Here is a 20,000-nt window from a genome sequence, read left to right on the forward strand (position 1 = left end):
CATCTTGTCAGTATCACCATACCATTTCCTCATAATCGTAGTAATATTGAGGAAATATAAACTCAAATTCCACTTTGAGTACAGGCAACAGATCCTACATTTATTCATCTTCAACAATGAAAAATAAAACTTGAAAAATAAAGAAAAACACTAGTTCCAATTTAACCTTGAGCACAGGTAACATCTCATAGAATCTGATCTTACATTTCCTTTCCTTCAATCCTGCAAAATCATCTATCACATCATCAAAATCAATGATTTTCCCTGTATAGGCCTATTTGTACTCTGTAATACTAAAATAGGCTATATAGAAATGAAGGATTTTTCTCATAGGTAGCTGCAGCATGGTTTTTGTCATTAGTGTTACCTTCTTTAGAGGCTGTATAGTATCACCCCTTAAATGGTGTCACCCGTAGTGCCCCCCCTGCCCCCCCTTTACGACGCCCCTGTTGTAGATATTGACAGCACGGCCTGCAACAGCTGTGTCAGGGTGATGTTTATCCATAAATGTTTGCACACAGGAAAGGAGGAACACTGCAACAGGCCTGTTGGCCCATACTAGGCAGGTCCTTCACAAACCATCCTACTAACAGAATCATATTTGCCCAACCCAATTTTCAATGCTTCCCAAGCAATAAACTTGGATAATTCTATTCACTCATGCGCAAGTCCCAGTCAAATCAAATCGTGTGTGTGGGGAAGTACCCTGTCTGGTATGTGGGGAAGTACCCTGGCTGGTATGTGGGGAAGTTCCCTGGCTGGTGTGTGAGAAGTACCCTGGCTGGTATGTGGGGAAGTACCCTGGCTAGTGTGTGGGCAAGTACCCTGGCTGGTATGTGGGGAAGTACCTGGTGTGTGGGGAAGTACCCTGGCTGGTGTGTGGGGAAGTACCCTGGCTGGTGTGTGGGAAGTACCCTGTCTGGTATGTGGGGAAGTACCCTGGCTGGTATGTGGGGAAGTTCCCTGGCTGGTGTGTGGGAAGTACCCTGGCTGGTATGTGGGGAAGTACCCTGGCTAGTGTGTGGGCAAGTACCCTGGCTGGTATGTGGGGAAGTACCTGGTGTGTGGGGAAGTACCCTGGCTGGTGTGTGGGGAAGTACCCTGGCTGGTGTGTGGGGAAGTACCCTGGCTGGTATGTGGGGAAGTACCCTGTCTGGTGTGTGGGGAAGTACCCTGGCTGGTGTTGGGGAAGTACCCTGGGTGGTGTGTGGGGAAGTACCCTGGGTGGTGTGTGGGGAAGTACCCTGGCTGGTGTGTGGGGAAGTACTCTGGCTGGTGTTGGGGAAGTACCCTGGCTGGTGTGTGGGGAAGTACTCTGGCTGGTGTTGGGGAAGTACCCTGGCTGGTGTGTGGGGAAGTACCCTGGCTGGTGTGTGGGGAAGTACCCTGGCTGGTGTGTGGGGAAGTACCCTGGCTGGTGTGTGGGGAAGTACCCTGGCTGGTGTGTGGGGAAGTACCCTGGCTGGTGTGTGGGGAAGTACCCTGGCTGGTGTGTGGGGAAGTACCCTGGCTGGTGTGTGGGGAAGTACCCTGGCTGGTGTGTGGGGAAGTACCCTGGCTGGTGTGTGGGGAAGTACCCTGGCTGGTGTGTGGGGAAGTACCCTGGCTGGTGTACCACCATCACTACCACCCTCTACCACCACCACTTTCGTATCTTTCTACAAACTTTTTCTTAAATTCTATAGTGTTTCTCACCCTCTTTACCAAAGGGCTGGCACTAGAAGCTTTCTTTGGGTCCCTGGTGGCTTATTTAGCAGTTACAAGCACTAAAAACAATGGAATAATACAAAATGTATTGCATGTGTGCGTTGAATTGTCCTCTCTGGCTGGTAAACAATGGCACACTGGCTGTACATGGAGTATCGGGCTGCTCACAGCGCACGGACATGTTCGGGACGAATGACTTTAACCGAGTTCAGTGTCATTAACCGAGCCAATATTTTGACGCAAACACGTTACTTAATCTGTGGGGAAGTGCCAGGGCACTTCCCCACACACCAGCCTGGGTACTTCCCCACACACCAGACAGGGTACTTCTCCACACACCAGCCAGGGTACTTCCCCACACACCAGCCAGGGTACTTCCCCACACACCAGCCAGGGTACTTCTCCACACACCAGCCAGGGTATTTCCCCACACACATGATTTGATTTGAGTGGGACTTACGCATGAGTGAATAGAATTATCAAAGTTTATTGCTTGGGAAGCATTGAAAATTGGATTGGCAAAATACGATTCTGTTAGTGGGATGATTTGTGAAGGACCTGCCTAGTATGGGCCAACAGGCCTGCATTTCTGCTGCAGTGTTCCTGCTTTATGTTCTTATGTACACCAGCTGAGGAAATTGCTTCAGAGGAGGAGAAAGAGAGAGGGAAGAAGGTGCCTTCTTCTAAGATTAAGGACATTTGTGCAAAGTGGAGTGAGGTGCAAACATTTGTGGAGGAACATCACCCAAACCCTCTCCCCTCCTCCCATCTTCCATACACCAACAAGAGTCTTCAATGAAGGTAAGTGTGATATTATTGTTTTATACTTGATTTCTCATTCTTTTCTGTATGTAAATCTATAAAAAAATAATTTTTGGTAATACTTTCGGGTGTCTGGACGGATTAATTGGATTTACATTATTTCTTATGGGGAAAATGAATTTGGAAATAGATTCAGGTTTAGTCACTCTCTCTGGAACGGATTAATTACAAAAACCAGGGGTCCACTGTATAAGAAAAATACGTACGTCATTTTCACAGCATATTTGTGCTTTCTAGGTGAACCCCTCAAGGAAGGGTCGTTGATGGTGGTGAGGGGCTCTCGATCTAGGGAATTGGATCTGTGCTCCAGTTCCCTGAATTGAGCCTGAATACCTTCTATTCCTGCCTCCCACAGTCGCCATATAATCCCTATGGGTTTAGCACTTCCCCATGATTATAATAATAATTTTTAGGTGAACTAAGAATCATGAACTACTTTGCCAACTTAGCATTGGTCTGATTTTACCTGGATTCAGTTTGTGCTTTTGCTGTAGTGACTAAAGTAAGTCTTGACATTGTTTTATTAGGCACTCTTTCACATATGTGCATTTTCATCCATATGACAGCATTGATGAGACCCTTTTTTATAGTTATTGACAAATTTGATTATGATAGGTTGTGAGGTACCAGTCACTGGTATGCCTATTCTATATGCTTCTGTGATGTGTGCAGGCTTTATGTTGTCTTTAAGTTTATTTTTTCAAAGGATTATTCACTATGTTATCACAGTTTTCTTGAAGGAAAGACAGAGCTCCTCATGATAAGTCACTAAGTTATAGTTGCTCCACCACATACATTTGTTGGACAGCTGCTTCAGTTTGTTTTGTGCAAGAAAGGTATAAAATACCAACAAACTGAAAGTTAAGACACATGTGCAACATCTGGATATCTTTATTGTAGACGTTTCGCCATCCAGTGGCTTTATCAATACAGATTCCAGGACATAATTAGAAGACAGTAGAACTATATACAGAAGATGAGGTAATCAGTCCCTCAGCCTTGGAGTTAGTGTTCACAGCATCGTAGTGGTGGAGAATCTGGAGCAAAGGCAAGGAGACTGGCGGTTATATAGGCGCCAGTGGATAGGGACGTGTAGCAGATGAGGGCATAGTCACTGAGGGACTGATTACCTCATCTTTTGTATATAGTTCTACTGTCTTCCAATTATGTCCTAGAATCTGTATTGATAAAGCCACTGGATGGTGAAACATCTACAATAAAGATATCCAGATGTTGCACCTGTGTCTTAACTTTCAGTTTGTTTTGTGTTGATATTCTTGAATTTGGATTTGTGCTGGAAGAAATGTTATTAGTTCCTGATTTGTCTTAACCGTTTCATCTTGTTTATTTATTTAATCTTGCTTGCTTATTTGAAGGTTTGCCATGGTTTTTAGTTAATTTATTTTATTATCTTGCTTAGCTACTTGATCTTATAGCTGTGTGCAGCTGTCTTGCAAGGATCACAGTGTCACATTGTATCTTCTGACCTTTTGATAGCAGCCAGAAATTCTTCATGTGTTTGGTCAAATCCCCTACAGTAGGGAGATTGTTTTGATTCATATTGCATCAGTGTAGAACACCTGCCTTCTGTTCCCTTGGATGTGGGGGGAGAGTTGGAGATAATATACTTGCTTAACGCTTTGGGGGTCGTCAGGCCCTCTCAGAGACTTGTTCTCAGGGTCGCCAAAATATATGTAAAAAAAAAAAATTCTTTTTTCTTATGAAAAGATAGAGAATCTTTTCCCGATCATAATGACATCAAAAGTATGAAATTTGATGGAAAACTTACGGAATTATGCCCTCGCAAAGTTAGCGGTCTCGACGATGTTTACACATCGGCGATGTTGCCCACTTTCAGCCCTATTTTCGGCCAATTCCAGTGTACTTGTTGACAAAAATCATAACTATTTTGCTAGAACTCCATTTTTTTCTATCGAATGAGTACAAGAAACCTCCCATTTACCGATTTCAACTATCCAATAAAGTGGTCAGAATTTAGCAATTTTGCCAATTTCACACAAATTTCAAAAGATGCCAATTTCCGAATAGGGTCCAGAATAAACAAGAAAGACATTCCTGGCACTAAAATAACATTTCCTCTGTTCATTAGTCACGTCCCCACGGCCCTCTTACATTCTTTTGCTTTCCACTTTGAATTTTTATTCTCACAAAAAATAGAAGATTTACTATTATGCAGACTACTGCATTAGTGTAGAAATGGTATAAATAATATCAGCCCACTTGTGAAAGAATATTAGACTCACCAGTCGACGTGTATTGGAAGCTTGGCATGATTTGTTTAGTATTGAACTTTGGTAAAAATCGAACATTTCTGCTACTTTGAGCTCAATTTCAAGGTACTTTTCATTGTAAAACCAGTCAAAATCATCTCAATTTCTGTAATATGTCTTCCATTCTATAAAATGAGACCAAGAAAACTAGAATACAACAATAAATACCATATGAAAATACAGTGCAAAGTCACTGTTTTATTCCAAAAACACGGTGAAAGTTTTTTTTTTTCTCATTACGAACTGTGTGCTGCAGGATTTTTTTTTATACCGCGCACATTGACCACATAGACTCATTCTTTCATATGTAGGCCTACCAGCTTTCTCTCACTAGATTTGAGGGCGCTAGAATTTAGATGTACTAGTACGTCAAAAACCCTGGTGCATAAGCCGTACTAGTACAGCCGAAACCCCCAAAGGGTTAAAAAACAAACAAACCCTGTTTCCAGTCATATTGCTTGAATTTTATAGGCCCATTATGATATATTTAAGAGGCCTGAATAGAAGAACTGTGACATCATGTGCTTGGCAGTAAAACATTGGTGGCATTTGCTGTAGTTACGTCTCTTTGTAGAGCTGAGTACGCTTACTTCTTTTGGTCTTTAGATGTTTTCAGGTTGGTTTATACTGAGTTTTTATGTTTCCACACCCTGCTGGTGTAATTGGTGTAATATGTGGGTGACTTATTGGGCTGGAAAATTAGAATAAATGTGCAGCTCTTGGAAGTGTGAATCTTGTGGGCAACAGCTAAAATACAGTAAACCCTCGATATAACAGACTAACAAGGGTGTTTATTGTATCAAAATGATCTTAAAAAATAGTAAAAAATGCACTTAAGTACTCCACTGTATATATAATATACAGGTCAGCCATCACTGATCCGGCAATTGCCATTCCAGTTCCATCCCCAAGTGGCACCAATTTCGGCTAGCATAATTTCAAATATCCCAGTAATGTGCACATATTTCACATATATACTGCAATGAACATTGAAAAGTTAATCAGTAAATTTTGCCTATAATTATAAGTTTGCTATTACAGTGGACCCTCGAGTTTTGTAAGCCTCGCGCTTCGTAAATTTCTCCTTTCGTAACTTTTTTTTCATCAAAATATAGCCTCCCGGTTCGTCATTTGCCTTGTGATTCGTCGGTCGTACAGAACGCATCCAAGAGCGGCATCCACCGTCCGCAACTGCTTGCAACTGCCCAAAGAAAGCTTCTAGTGCCAGCCCTATGGTAAAGAAGGTGAGAAACACAATAGAATTCAAGAAAGAACTCGTAGCAAAGTACTGAAGTGGAGGAGGAAGAGAGAGGGGAGAATGCGCCTTCTTCAGTAATTCAGTGACTCTACGATATGTACGATACTAAAGCAGCAGGAGTCGATAAAGACTATATTGCCAGCCAGTGATAAAGTGTAGCATTAACAGTGTAGCAAGTAAGTTATGCGATACATAAATGACAACACAAAACTTAACTCCTCCATTGTTGTTTGAGGTATATAGGACACTGACAACATATGCTGCACTCTGCTAGCATCTCCTCCAAGGTAAGTGTAAATAGTGGACCCTCGAATTTCATAATCCCTTTTCTGTGTGTAAAACTATAGTTATCCTCTATAAAATGTATTTTTTTGTTTATATTTCCCATAAGAAAACATGTAAATCCAATTAATCCATTCCAGACACCCAAAAATATTAACAAAAAATACATTTTATGGAGAATAACTATAGTTTTACATTCAGAAAAGGGATTATTTCTTATTTATAAATTAAAGTGTAAATATTCTTATTTATAAATTGCATACATTATTTGTGTGAATAGTGGTAGTGGCCTCTGCTGCTGCCCCCTACCACTTAATATATGTACGGCTTACACTCTCATTGGCCCTTATAAACCCAACAACAACACACCATCACTTGTGACATACATAATGACATATTTTATTTATTCTAGAGTATATATCATAAGAACATAAGAACATAAGAACATAAGAAAGGAGGAAAACTGCAGGAGGCCTGCTGGCCCATACTAGGCAGGTCCTTTACAATTTATGCCACTAACAAAACATTTGCCCAACCCAATTTTCAATGCCACCCAAGAAATAAGCTCTGATGTGAAAGTCCCACTCAAATCCAACCCCTCCCACTCATGTACTTATCCAACCTATCATGTTTCCAAGTTGTTAATATTGTTTATTATGTCATATTAGATGAATTATAATAGATAAATAAGCCGTTGATATTAGCTTGTCGTTTATTTTGTCCTATCTCCAAACACTCTCCCTCTCCAAACAAGAGTCTTCAATAAAGGTATGTAATAGTGATATTCATTTATCCATTTCATTAGTGCTTTATAATTATTTCTCATTGTTTTCTGTATGTAAATCTATATTTAATCTTTAAAAAATGTATTTTTTGTTAAGATGTACTTTTGGGTGTCTGAAATGGATTAATTGGATTTACATTATTTCTTATGGGGAAAATGGCTTTACCATTCATAAATTTTTGCCTTTCATCAGACTCTCTGGAACAGATTAATTATGAAATTCATAAATTTTTGCCTTTCATCAGACTTTCTGGAACAGATTAATTATGAAATTTGAGGGTCCACTGTATCAAGGTTTTATTGTACTGACAGTCAGTACTGCAGTTCTCATTGTCACCTTGCACATGTCTTTCAAAGTAGCTTTTTCACATTTGACTTGTCCTTATAAAGTTGTAAAGTGTGCATTGGGAGGAGTGAACAACAGTTCTTGAAGTAGGAGCACCACTGAGGCTACAGTACCATCCTGCCCTCTTCTCTCCCCCCTCCCTTTTTTTTTGTCACTGCCTGTGTTTTGATGTTCATGCTCTTTTTCTTCATTCTTTTCTCCCCACAATCTCCCATATTTCTCCTTTTTAGCCTTTGGAAATTCAGTAGTTTTTATAATTTGAATTGTGTCTGTAACTTTGTTTGTGATGAATGTTATACTAGGTGTGAAGTGTACTGGGTTGGGTTTCCTTCATATATCTCAGATCACACACTTGGTTCCTCATTACACACAGGGGCAAGTTGTTCAGGAAAATTATTAATTCTAAATTTATTGTCTGAATGCAAGTCAGATTTCTGTTCAGATTTTTCTATAATTCGTTGACAAAAGTCCATGCATTAGCCTCGAAAAGAGCTCGAGTATCACTTTTCTTTGTGTTTATTATTTGCTTTATTAATTATTTTCAGTATTGTTTTACTATTATTTCATTATTCTTAAAGTATTATTTCTCTTGTAATTATAGCAAGAACAGTCGTGGACATCACAATATGCAGCGAGCCCCATCTCTGGACTCTGCAACCCATCGAGACCTTCCAATGTCGCCTATAACTCGGATACGAAACACACATAGTGACAGGTCAGTTAATATGTGAAACATTCACAGTGATTGGTCACTTAATAATATAATATAATAATATATGTAATATCTTTATTTCTACAAGTACATGTACAAGGCATACAGGCCGAGCTAACATCAGTACTGTACCACAATAGAAATCCCCTTGTAATTCAGAGCATTTCGGGCAAATTAGGTCAGTTTTGTCCCAGGATGCGACCCACACCAGTCTACTAACACCCAGGTACCCATTTTACTAATGGGTGAACATGCACAACAGGTGTAAGGAAACATGCCCAATGTTTCCACCCTTGCCGGGAATCAAACCCAAGCCCTCAGTGTGTGAAGCAAGAGCTTTGCCTACCAGGCCATGAGCCTGGTAGGCAAACCTTTGCAGTTATAAACTGGTTAAGATAAATAAAATTCTTAGGAATTTAAAGGTATTTGTAGGTACAGGATATTTTGTACTTCAGTTATAGTATTGTGACTGCACTATTTTTTTTATTACACTCTACTTAGTGGAAAACTTACCTTTGAAGAATGCTAGCCAGTCCTTGGAACCAATTCTGTTGCTTGCTCCTCTGCTAGTCTTGGTATTCCATGTAGTGCTACAACTTAACATTTCTGTTGCTCCTCTGCTAGTCTTGGTGTTCCATCTAGTGCTACAACTTAACATTTCTGTTGCTTGCTCCTCTGCTAGTCTTGGTGTTCCATCTAGTGCTACAACTTAACATTTCTGTTGCTTGCTCCTCTGCTAGTCTTGGTGTTCCATCTAGTGCTACAACTTAACATTTCTGTTGCTTGCTCCTCTGCTAGTCTTGGTATTCCATCTAGTGCTACAACTTAACATTTCTGTTGCTTCTCTGCTAGTCTTGGTGTTCCATCTAGTGCTTCAACTTAACATTTCTGTTCCTTGCTCCTCTGCTAGCTAGTCTTGGTGTTCCATGTAGTGCTACAACTTAACATTTCTGTTGCTTGCTCCTCTGCTAGTCTTGGTGTTCCATCTAGTGCTACAACTTAACATTTCTGTTGCTTGCTCCTCTGCTAGTCTTGGTGTTCCATGTAGTGCTACAACTTAACATTTCTGTTGCTTGCTCCTCTGCTAGTCTTGGTGTTCCATCTAGTGCTACAACTTAACATTTCTGTTGCTTGCTCCTCTGCTAGTCTTGGTGTTCCATGTAGTGCTACAACTTAACATTTCTGTTGCTTGCTCCTCTGCTAGTCTTGGTATTCCATCTAGTGCTACAACTTAACATTTCTGTTGCTTGCTCCTCTGCTAGTCTTGGTATTCCATCTAGTGCTACAACTTAACATTTTGTATTTGTTCCTTACATGTACTGTTGTCAGTGTTTACTAATACTTATTCTTTACATCCCTTGTTGTTTATAGGAGGTTTACACTGCTTCCAGCATCCTCCCTCTCACTTCATGCACTACTTCCACTAAATGCACTGCTTCCTCCCACTTCATACACTACTTCCACTTCATGCACTGCTTCCTCCCACTTCATGCATTGCTTCCTCCCACTTCATGCACTGCTTCCTCCCACTTCATGCATTGCTTCCTCCCACTTCATGCACTACTTCCACTGCATGCACTACTTCCACTTCATACACTACAACCTTATTCCCACTTCATGCACTACAACCTCCCATTTCATGCACATCAACTTTCCGCTTTGTGCCCTACAACCTTATTCGCACTTCATTCAGTACAACCTCCCGCTTCATGTACTACAACCTTCTTTCCACTTCTTGCACTACAACCTTCTTCCAACTTCATGCACTGCAACCTTCCTCTCAGTTCATGCACTACAACCTTCTTCCCACTTCATGCCCCAGAATCTACTTTCCACCTCATGCACTACAACCTCCCACGTCATGCACTACAACCTCTGTCCCACTTCATGCACTACTTCCACTTTACATACACCAACCTATCTTTTTCATGCACTGCGTCCCTCTTCATGTACTACTTCCTTTCACTTCATGCACTACAACCTTCCTCCCACTTCATGTACTACAACCTTCCTCACACTTCATGCACTACAACCTTCCTCACACTTCATGTACTACAACCTTCCTCCCACTTCATGTACTACAACCTTCCTCACACTTCATGCACTACAACCTTCCTCACACTTCATGCACTACAACCTTCCTCACACTTCATGTACTACAACCTTCCTCCCACTTCATGTACTACAACCTTCCTCACACTTCATGTACTACAACCTTCCTCACACTTCATGCACTACAACCTTCCTCACACTTCATGTACTACAACCTTCCTCCCACTTCATGTACTACAACCTTCCTCACACTTCATGCACTACAACCTTCCTCACACTTCATGCACTACAACCTTCCTCACACTTCATGTACTACAACCTTCCTCCCACTTCATGTACTACAACCTTCCTCACACTTCATGTACTACAACCTTCCTCCCACTTCATGTACTACAACCTTCCTCACACTTCATGTACTACAACCTTCCTCCCACTTCATGTACTACAACCTTCCTCACACTTCATGTACTACAACCTTCCTCCCACTTCATGCACTACAACCTTCCTACCACTTCATGTACTACAACCTTCCTCACACTTCATGTACTACAACCTTCCTCACACTTCATGTACTACAACCTTCCTCACACTTCACTACAGTATTTCTCCCACTTCATGCACTACAACCTTCCTACCACTTCATGTACTACAACCTTCCTCACACTTCATGTACTACAACCTTCCTCCCACTTCATGTACTACAACCTTCCTCCCACTTCATGTACTACAACCTTCCTCACACGTAATGCACTACAACCTTCCTCACACTTCACTACAACCTTCCTACCACTTCATGCACTACAACCTCCCTCCCACTTCATGTACTGCAGCCTTCCTTCCACTTCATGCACTACAACCTGCCTTCCACTTCATGCACTACAACCTTCCTCCCACGTCATACACTACAACCTTCCTCCCACGTCATACACTACAACCTCCCTCCCACTTCATGCACTACAACCTTCCTCCCACGTCATACACTACAACCTTCCTACCACTTCATGCACTACAACCTCCCTCCCACTTCATGTACTGCAGCCTTCCTTCCACTTCATGCACTACAACCTGCCTTCCACTTCATGCACTACAACCTTCCTCCCACATCATACACTACAACCTTCCTCCCACTTCTTGCACTACAACCTTCCTCCCACTTTGTGCACTAAAACCTTCCTCCCACTTCATGCACTACAACCTTCCTCTCACTTCATGCACTACAACCTTCCTCTCACTTCATGCAGTAAAACCTTCCTCCCACTTCATGCAGTAAAACCTTCCTCCCACTTCATGCACTACAACCTTCCTCCCACTTCATGCACTACAACCTTCCTTGCACTTCATGCACTACAACCTTCCTCTCACTTCATGCACTACAACCTTCCTCTCACTTCATGCAGTAAAACCTTCCTCCCACTTCATGCACTACAACCTTCCTCCCACTTCATGCACTACAACCTTCCTCCCACTCCATGCACTACAACCTTCCTTGCACTTCATGCACTACAACCTTCCTCCCACTTAATGCACTACAACCTTCCTTCCACTTCATTTACTACAACCTTCCTTCCACATCATGTACTACAACCTTCCTCCCACTTCATATACTGCAACCTTCCCCCCACTTCATGCACTACAACCTTCCTTCCACTTCATGCACTACAACCTTCCTTTCACTTCATGCAGTACAACCTTCCTCCCACTTCATGCACTACAACCTTCCTCCCACTTTATGCACTACAACCTTCCTCCCACTTCATGCACTACAACCTTCCTCGCACTTCATGCACTACAACCTTCCTCCCACTTCATGCACTACAACCTTCCTCCCACTTCATGTACTACAACCTTCCTCACACTTCATGCACTACAACCTTCCTCACACTTCATGCACTACAACCTTCCTCACACTTCATGTACTACAACCTTCCTCCCACTTCATGTACTACAACCTTCCTCACACTTCATGTACTACAACCTTCCTCACACTTCATGCACTACAACCTTCCTCACACTTCATGTACTACAACCTTCCTCCCACTTCATGTACTACAACCTTCCTCACACTTCATGCACTACAACCTTCCTCACACTTCATGCACTACAACCTTCCTCACACTTCATGTACTACAACCTTCCTCCCACTTCATGTACTACAACCTTCCTCACACTTCATGCACTACAACCTTCCTCACACTTCATGTACTACAACCTTCCTCCCACTTCATGTACTACAACCTTCCTCCCACTTCATGTACTACAACCTTCCTCACACTTCATGCACTACAACCTTCCTCACACTTCATGTACTACAACCTTCCTCCCACTTCATGTACTACAACCTTCCTCACACTTCATGTACTACAACCTTCCTCCCACTTCATGTACTACAACCTTCCTCACACTTCATGTACTACAACCTTCCTCCCACTTCATGTACTACAACCTTCCTCACACTTCATGTACTACAACCTTCCTCCCACTTCATGTACTACAACCTTCCTCACACTTCATGTATTACAACCTTCCTCACACTTCACTACAGCATTCCTCCCACTTCATGCACTACAACCTTCCTACCACTTCATGTACTACAACCTTCCTCACACTTCATGTACTAAAACCTTCCTCCCACTTCATGTACTACAACCTTCCTCCCACTTCATGTACTACAACCTTCCTCACACTTCATGCACTACAACCTTCCTCACACTTCACTACAACCTTCCTACCACTTCATGCACTACAACCTCCCTCCCACTTCATGTACTGCAGCCTTCCTTCCACTTCATGCACTACAACCTGCCTTCCACTTCATGCACTACAACCTTCCTCCCACGTCATACACTACAACCTTCCTCCCACGTCATACACTACAACCTCCCTCCCACTTCATGCACTACAACCTTCCTCCCATGTCATACACTACAACCTTCCTACCACTTCATGCACTACAACCTCCCTCCCACTTCATGTACTGCAGCTTTCCTCCCACTTCATGCACTACAACCTGCCTTCCACTTCATGCACTACAACCTTCCTCCCACGTCATACACTACAACCTTCCTCCCACTTCTTGCACTACAACCTTCCTCCCACTTCGTGCACTAAAACCTTCCTCCCACTTCATGCACTACAAGCTTCCTCTCACTTCATGCACTACAACCTTCCTCTCACTTCATGCAGTAAAACCTTCCTCCCACTTCATGCACTACAACCTTCCTCCCACTTCATGCACTACAACCTTCCTCCCACTCCATGCACTACAACCTTCCTTGCACTTCATGCACTACAACCTTCCTCTCACTTCATGCACTACAACCTTCCTCTCACTTCATGCAGTAAAACCTTCCTCCCACTTCATGCACTACAACCTTCCTCCCACTTCATGCACTACAACCTTCCTCCCACTCCATGCACTACAACCTTCCTCGCACTTCATGCACTACAACCTTCCTCCCACTTCATGTACTACAACCTTCCTCCCACTTCATTTACTACAACCTTCCTTCCATATCATGTACTACAACCTTCCTCCCACTTCATATACTGCAACCTTTCCCCCACTTCATGCACTACAACCTTCCTTCCACTTCATGCACTACAACCTTCCTTTCACTTCATGCAGTACAACCTTCCTCCCACTTCATGCACTACAACCTTCCTCCCACTTTATGCACTACAACCTTCCTCCCACTTCATGCACTACAACCTTCCTCGCACTTCATGCACTACAACCTTCCTCCCACTTCATGCACTACAACCTTCCTCCCACTTTATGCACTACAGCCTTCTTCCCACTTTATGCACTACAACCTTCCTCCCACTTCATGTACTACAACCTTCCTCCCACTTCATGCCCTACATTCTTCCACTTCATGCATTACACCTGTCAGTAGTGTTACTGTGTACTTGTGTCGTATACTTAGATAATCCCAGCTACCTTATAGATAGCTCTTTGGCTTGCTGTGACATTTCGAGTTTCTCATACGTGAGCTCTAGCCCACAGCATTCCTTGTGAGTTCAAGGCTAGGCATAGAAAACTTGACAGGCAGGCTCCTGGGCTCCCCTCAACTCGCATTAAATATATGCCTACAGGCATCCAGCTAGTGTATTTCTTACTGCAATATTTCCTCTGAACCCCCCATGACACACCCTTCCTCCCATTTCATGCACTACAACTTTCTCCCCACTTCATGTACTATAACCTTCCACTTCATGCATTACAACCTTACTATATTATATAATTATATTTTTATTTACTACAAGTACATGTACAGGGTATACAGGCCTAGCTGACATCAATGACATACTACTACAGCGAACCCTTGGTTATCGTAATTAATCTTTTCCAGAAAGTGTGACTAAAGCCGAATTTGGCGATTTCCAAATTCATTTTCCCCTTATGAAATAATGTAAATCCAGTTAATCCGTTTCAGGCACCCAAAAGTATTAAAAACAATATTTTTTTTACATGAAATATACATTTACCTACACAGAAAACAATGAGACATGAAGAATAAAACAATAATAACCTAACACTTACCTTTATTGAAGACACTTCTTAGTGTATTGTAGACGGGAGGGGAGAGGATGGAGAAATTACTGTTTGGAGAGCTAATTCCCTTCCTTAAAGACTTCAGGTATCAAATCCTTTTCCAGGGTTACTTCCCTTCTTTGTTTCTTAATGCCACTAGGACCAGCTTGAGAGTCACTGGACCCCTGTCGCTCAAAAAAGTGTTCCAGAGAAGTCTATTTCTGGCGTATGTTAGGAATTGTGGCGGTGGCAGGTGTGTTGGGGGACAGGACTAAATAGTCCTTCAGTATGACACTAATATCAACTCTATGGCTTATTTATCTAGCACAATTCATCTAATATAAAATAAACAATATTAATAACATAGAAACATGATATATACTCTAGAATGAATAAAATATGTCATTACATATGTGATGAGTGTTGTTGTGTTGTCTCTTGTTGGGTGTATAAGGGCCACTGAAAGATAAGCCTTACATAGTGATGGTGATGGCGGCAGCAGAGGCGGTGGTGTTAATCATTAGCCCTATACCTCCAACAACATTGGAGGAGTCAGTTTCGTGCCGTCTTTTTCTATCGATTAATCGCTTAACTTAATTGCTACACTGTTAATGCTATACTTTATTGCTGGCTGGCACTATAGTCTTTATCGGCTCCTGCTGCTTTAGTATTGTACATATTTCAGAATCACTGAAGAAGGAACATTCTTCCCTCTCTCTCAGCCCTTTACCAAAGGGCTGGCTGGCACTAGGAACTTTCTTTGGTGGCTTATTTAGCACTAAAAAAATGGAATAATACGAAATGTATTGTAATGAACACGCGGGATCGTGCTAACTGGCTGATAAACAATGGCACACTGAATGTTAGGCCACTGTTGCCGTGCGGATGCGTCCGACACGTATGACTATTACCGAGCTCAATGACTTTCACCGAGCCAATATTTTGACAAAAAAATGTTATGATTTCCGAATATTATGAAATCCATTGACGACAATATCTGTGGGTTCACTGTATATAGAAAGCCACTTATTTTGCTGTGCATTTTGGGCAAATTAGGTCAGTTTTGTCCCAGGATGCAACCCACATCAGTCGACTAACACCCAGGCACCCATTTTAAACTGAAGGGTGAACAGGGACAGGGACAGCAGGTGTCTTATTGAAACACATCCCTAATGTTTTCCAGTCATACAGGAGGAGATTCAAACTCCGGACCTCAGTGTGTGAGCCGAGTGTGCTAGTGATCGAGCTACGGGACACCCTTCCTTACACTTCATACACTACAACCTTCCTCACACTTCATACACTACAACCTTCCTTACACTTCATACACTACAACCTTCCTCACACTTCATACACTACAACCTTCCTCACACTTCATCCACTACAACCTTCCTCACACTTCATGCACTAGAACCTTCCTCCCACTTCATGCACTACAACTTTCCTCCCACTTCATGCACTTAACCCTCCTCCCACATCATGCACAACAACTTTCCTCCCACTTCATGCACTACAACTTTCCTCCCACTTCATGAACTACAACTTTCCTCCCACTTCATGAACTACAACTTTCCTTCCACTTCATGCACCACAACTTTCCGTCCATTTCATGCACTACAACTTCCCTCCCACTTCATGCACTACAACTTTCCTCCCACTTCATGCACAACAACTTTCCTCCCACTTCATGAACCACTTTCCTCCCACTTCATGCACTACAACTTTCCTCCCACTTCATGCACTTCAACTTTCCATCCACTTCATGCACAACAACTTTCCTCCCACTTCATGAACTACTTCCCTCCCACTTCATGAACTACAACTTTCCTCCCACTTTATGCACAACAACCTTCCACTTCATGAACTACAACTTTCCTCCCACTTCATGCACTACAACTTCCCTCCCACTTCATGCACAACAACTTTCCTCCCACTTCATGCACTACTTCCCTCCCACTTCATGCACTACAACTTTCCTCCCACTTTATGCACAACAACCTTCCACTTCATGAACTACAACTTTCCTCCCACTTCATGCACAATAACCTTTCTCCCACTTCATGCACTACAACTTTCCTCCCACTTCATGAGCTACAACTTTCCTCCCACTTCATGCACAACAACCTTCCTCCCACTTCATGCACTACAACTTTCCTCCCACTTCATGAACTACAACTTTCCTCCCACTTCATGAGCTACAACTTTCCTCCCACTTCATGCACAACTTTCCTCCCACTTCATGAACTACAACTTTCCTCCCACTTCATGAGCTACAACTTTCCTCCATCTTCATGAACTACAACTTTCCTCCCACTTCATGCACTGCAACTTTCCTCCCACTTCATACACTGCAACTTTCCTCCCACTTCATACACTGCAACTTTCCTCCCACTTCATGCACAAACTTCCTCTCACTTCATGAGCTACAACTTTCCTCCCACTTCATGAGCTACAACTTTCCTCCCACTTCATGCACAACAACCTTCCTCCCACTTCATGCACTACAACTTTCCTCCCACTTCATGAACTACAACTTTCCTCCCACTTCATGAGCTACAACTTTCCTCCCACTTCATGCACAACAACCTTCCTCCCACTTCATGCACTACAACTTTCCTCCCACTTCATGAACTACAACTTTCCTCCCACTTCATGAGCTACAACTTTCCTCCCACTTCATGCACAACAACTTTCCTCCCACTTCATGAACTACAACTTTCCTCCCACTTCATGAGCTACAACTTTCCTCCATCTTCATGAACTACAACTTTCCTCCCACTTCATGCACTGCAACTTTCCTCCCACTTCATACACTGCAACTTTCCTCCCACTTCATGCACAAACTTCCTCTCACTTCATGAGCTACAACTTTCCTCCCACTTCATGCACTACAACTTTCCTCCCACTTCATACACTGCAACTTTCCTCCCACTTCATGCACAACAACCTTCCTCCCACTTCATGCACTACAACTTTCCTCCCACTTCATGCACTACAACTTTCCTCCCACTTCATTTACTACAACTTTCCTTCCACTTCATACACTGCAACTTTCCTCCCACTTCATGCACTACAACTTTCCTCCCACTTCATACACTGCAACTTTCCTCCCACTTCATGCACTACAACTTTCCTCTCACTTCATGCACTACAACTTTAGTCCCACTTCATGCATTGCAACTTTCCTCCCACTTCATACACTGCAACTTTCCTCCCACTTCATGCACTACAACTTTCCTCCCACTTCATACACTGCAACTTTCCTCCCACTTCATGCACTACAACTTTCCTCCCACTTCATACACTGCAACTTTCCTCCCACTTCATGCACTACAACTTTCCTCCCACTTTATGCACTACAACTTTCCTCCCACTTCATACACTGCAACTTTCCTCCCACTTCATGCACTACAACTTTCCTCCCACTTTATGCACTACAACTTTCCTCCCACTTCATACACTGCAACTTTCCTCCCACTTCATGCACTACAACTTTCCTCCCACTTCATACACTGCAACTTTCCTCCCACTTCATGCACTACAACTTTCCTCCCACTTCATGCACTACAACTTTCCTCCCACTTCATACACTGCAACTTTCCTCCCACTTCATGCACTACAACTTTCCTCCCACTTCATGCACTACAACTTTCCTCCCACTTCATGCACTACAACTTTCCTCCCACTTCATGCTCTACAACTTTCCTCCCACTTCATGCACTACAACTTTCCTCCCACTTCATGCACTACAACTTTCCTCCCACTTCATGCACTACAACTTTCCTCCCACTTCATGCACTACAACTTTCCTCCCACTTCATGCACTACAACTTTCCTCCCACTTCATGCACTACAACTTTCCTCCCACTTCATGCACTACAACTTTCCTCTCACTTCATGCACTACAACTTTCCTCCCACTTCATGCACTACAACTTTCCTCCCACTTCATGCACTGCAACCTTCCTTCCACTTCATGCACTACAACTTTCCTCCCACTTCATGTACTACGACTTTCCTCTCACTTCATGCACTGCAACCTTCCTTCCACTTCATGCACTACAACTTTCCTCCCACTTCATGTACTACAACTTTCCTCCCACTTCATGCAATACAACCTTCCTTCCACTTCATGCACTACAACTTTCCTCCCACTTCATGCACTACAACTTTCCTCCCACTTCATGCACTGCAACATTCTTTCCACTTCATGCGCTACAACTTTCCTCCCACTTCATGCACTACAACTTTCCTCCCACTTCATGCACTGCAACATTCTTTCCACTTCATGCACTTCAACTTTCCTCCCACTTCATGTACTGCAACCTTCCTCCCTCTTTATGTACTACAACCTTCCTCCCTCTTCATGTACTACAACCTTCCTCCCACTTCATGTACTATAACCTTCCTCCCACTTCATGTACTACAACCTTCCTTCTTCATGTACTACAACCTTCTACTTCATGTACTACAACCTTCGTCCCATTTTATCTACTACAACTTTCCTCTCACTTCGTGCACTACAAGCTTCCTCCCACTTCATGCACTACAACCTTCCTCAAACTTCGTGCACTACGACCTTCCTCCCACTTCGTGCACTACGATCTTCCTCCCACTTCGTGCGCTACAACCTTCCTCCCACTTCGTGCACTACAACCTTCCTCCCATTTCGTGCACTACAACCTTCCTCCCACTTTGTGCGCTGCAACCGTCCTCCCACTTCATTCACTACAACCTTCGTCCCACTTCGTGCACTACAACCTTCCTCCCATTTCGTGCACTACAACCTTCCTCCCATTTTGTGCACTACAACCTTCCTCCCACTTTGTGCACTACAACCTTCCTCCCACATTGTGCACTACAAACTTCCTCCCACTCCATGCACCACAATCTTCCTCCCACATTGTGTACTACAACCTTCCTCCCGCTTCATGCACTACAGTGTGTGATATTTCATAATGAAAGCTATCTGTTAATTGTATTTTTTTTAAATTTAGGCTACAGTATAACTATTTTTGCACATTCTCATCAACAGTAACTTACCTTTCCATTAAAATTCCTCCATAATGATAATTTTTTCTAAATTTAAAGTTCTGAGAATTGGCCTTCAGCTTTTAAATGCTACAGTGCATAAAGCATTAAATTTTTGTATTGCTTATTTCACTAGTATAACTTCTTAATGTGACAGTGAAACTGAAGACGACAGTCCTCCT

The 20,000-nt window shown here is 42.7% G+C and overlaps 1 protein-coding gene across 4 annotated transcripts in view; it reads left to right on the forward strand.

Annotated features, from left to right (window-relative positions):
• Positions 1–20,000, forward strand: part of LOC128706606 (uncharacterized) — a 168,921-nt gene that overhangs the window by 44,634 nt on the left and 104,287 nt on the right. For all 4 annotated transcript variants that reach the window (XM_070090780.1, XM_070090791.1, XM_070090789.1 and 1 more), the window contains 2 exons: positions 8,092–8,205; positions 19,976–20,000. The exon at positions 19,976–20,000 is cut by the window's right edge and continues 754 nt beyond it. In XM_070090780.1, coding sequence (XP_069946881.1) covers positions 8,092–8,205; positions 19,976–20,000 — 139 coding nt within the window. The remainder of the gene's footprint in view (positions 1–8,091; positions 8,206–19,975) is intronic.

This window comes from Cherax quadricarinatus, chromosome 3 (assembly GCF_038502225.1).
Source record: "Cherax quadricarinatus isolate ZL_2023a chromosome 3, ASM3850222v1, whole genome shotgun sequence".
Taxonomy (NCBI): Eukaryota; Metazoa; Arthropoda; class Malacostraca; order Decapoda; family Parastacidae; genus Cherax; species Cherax quadricarinatus.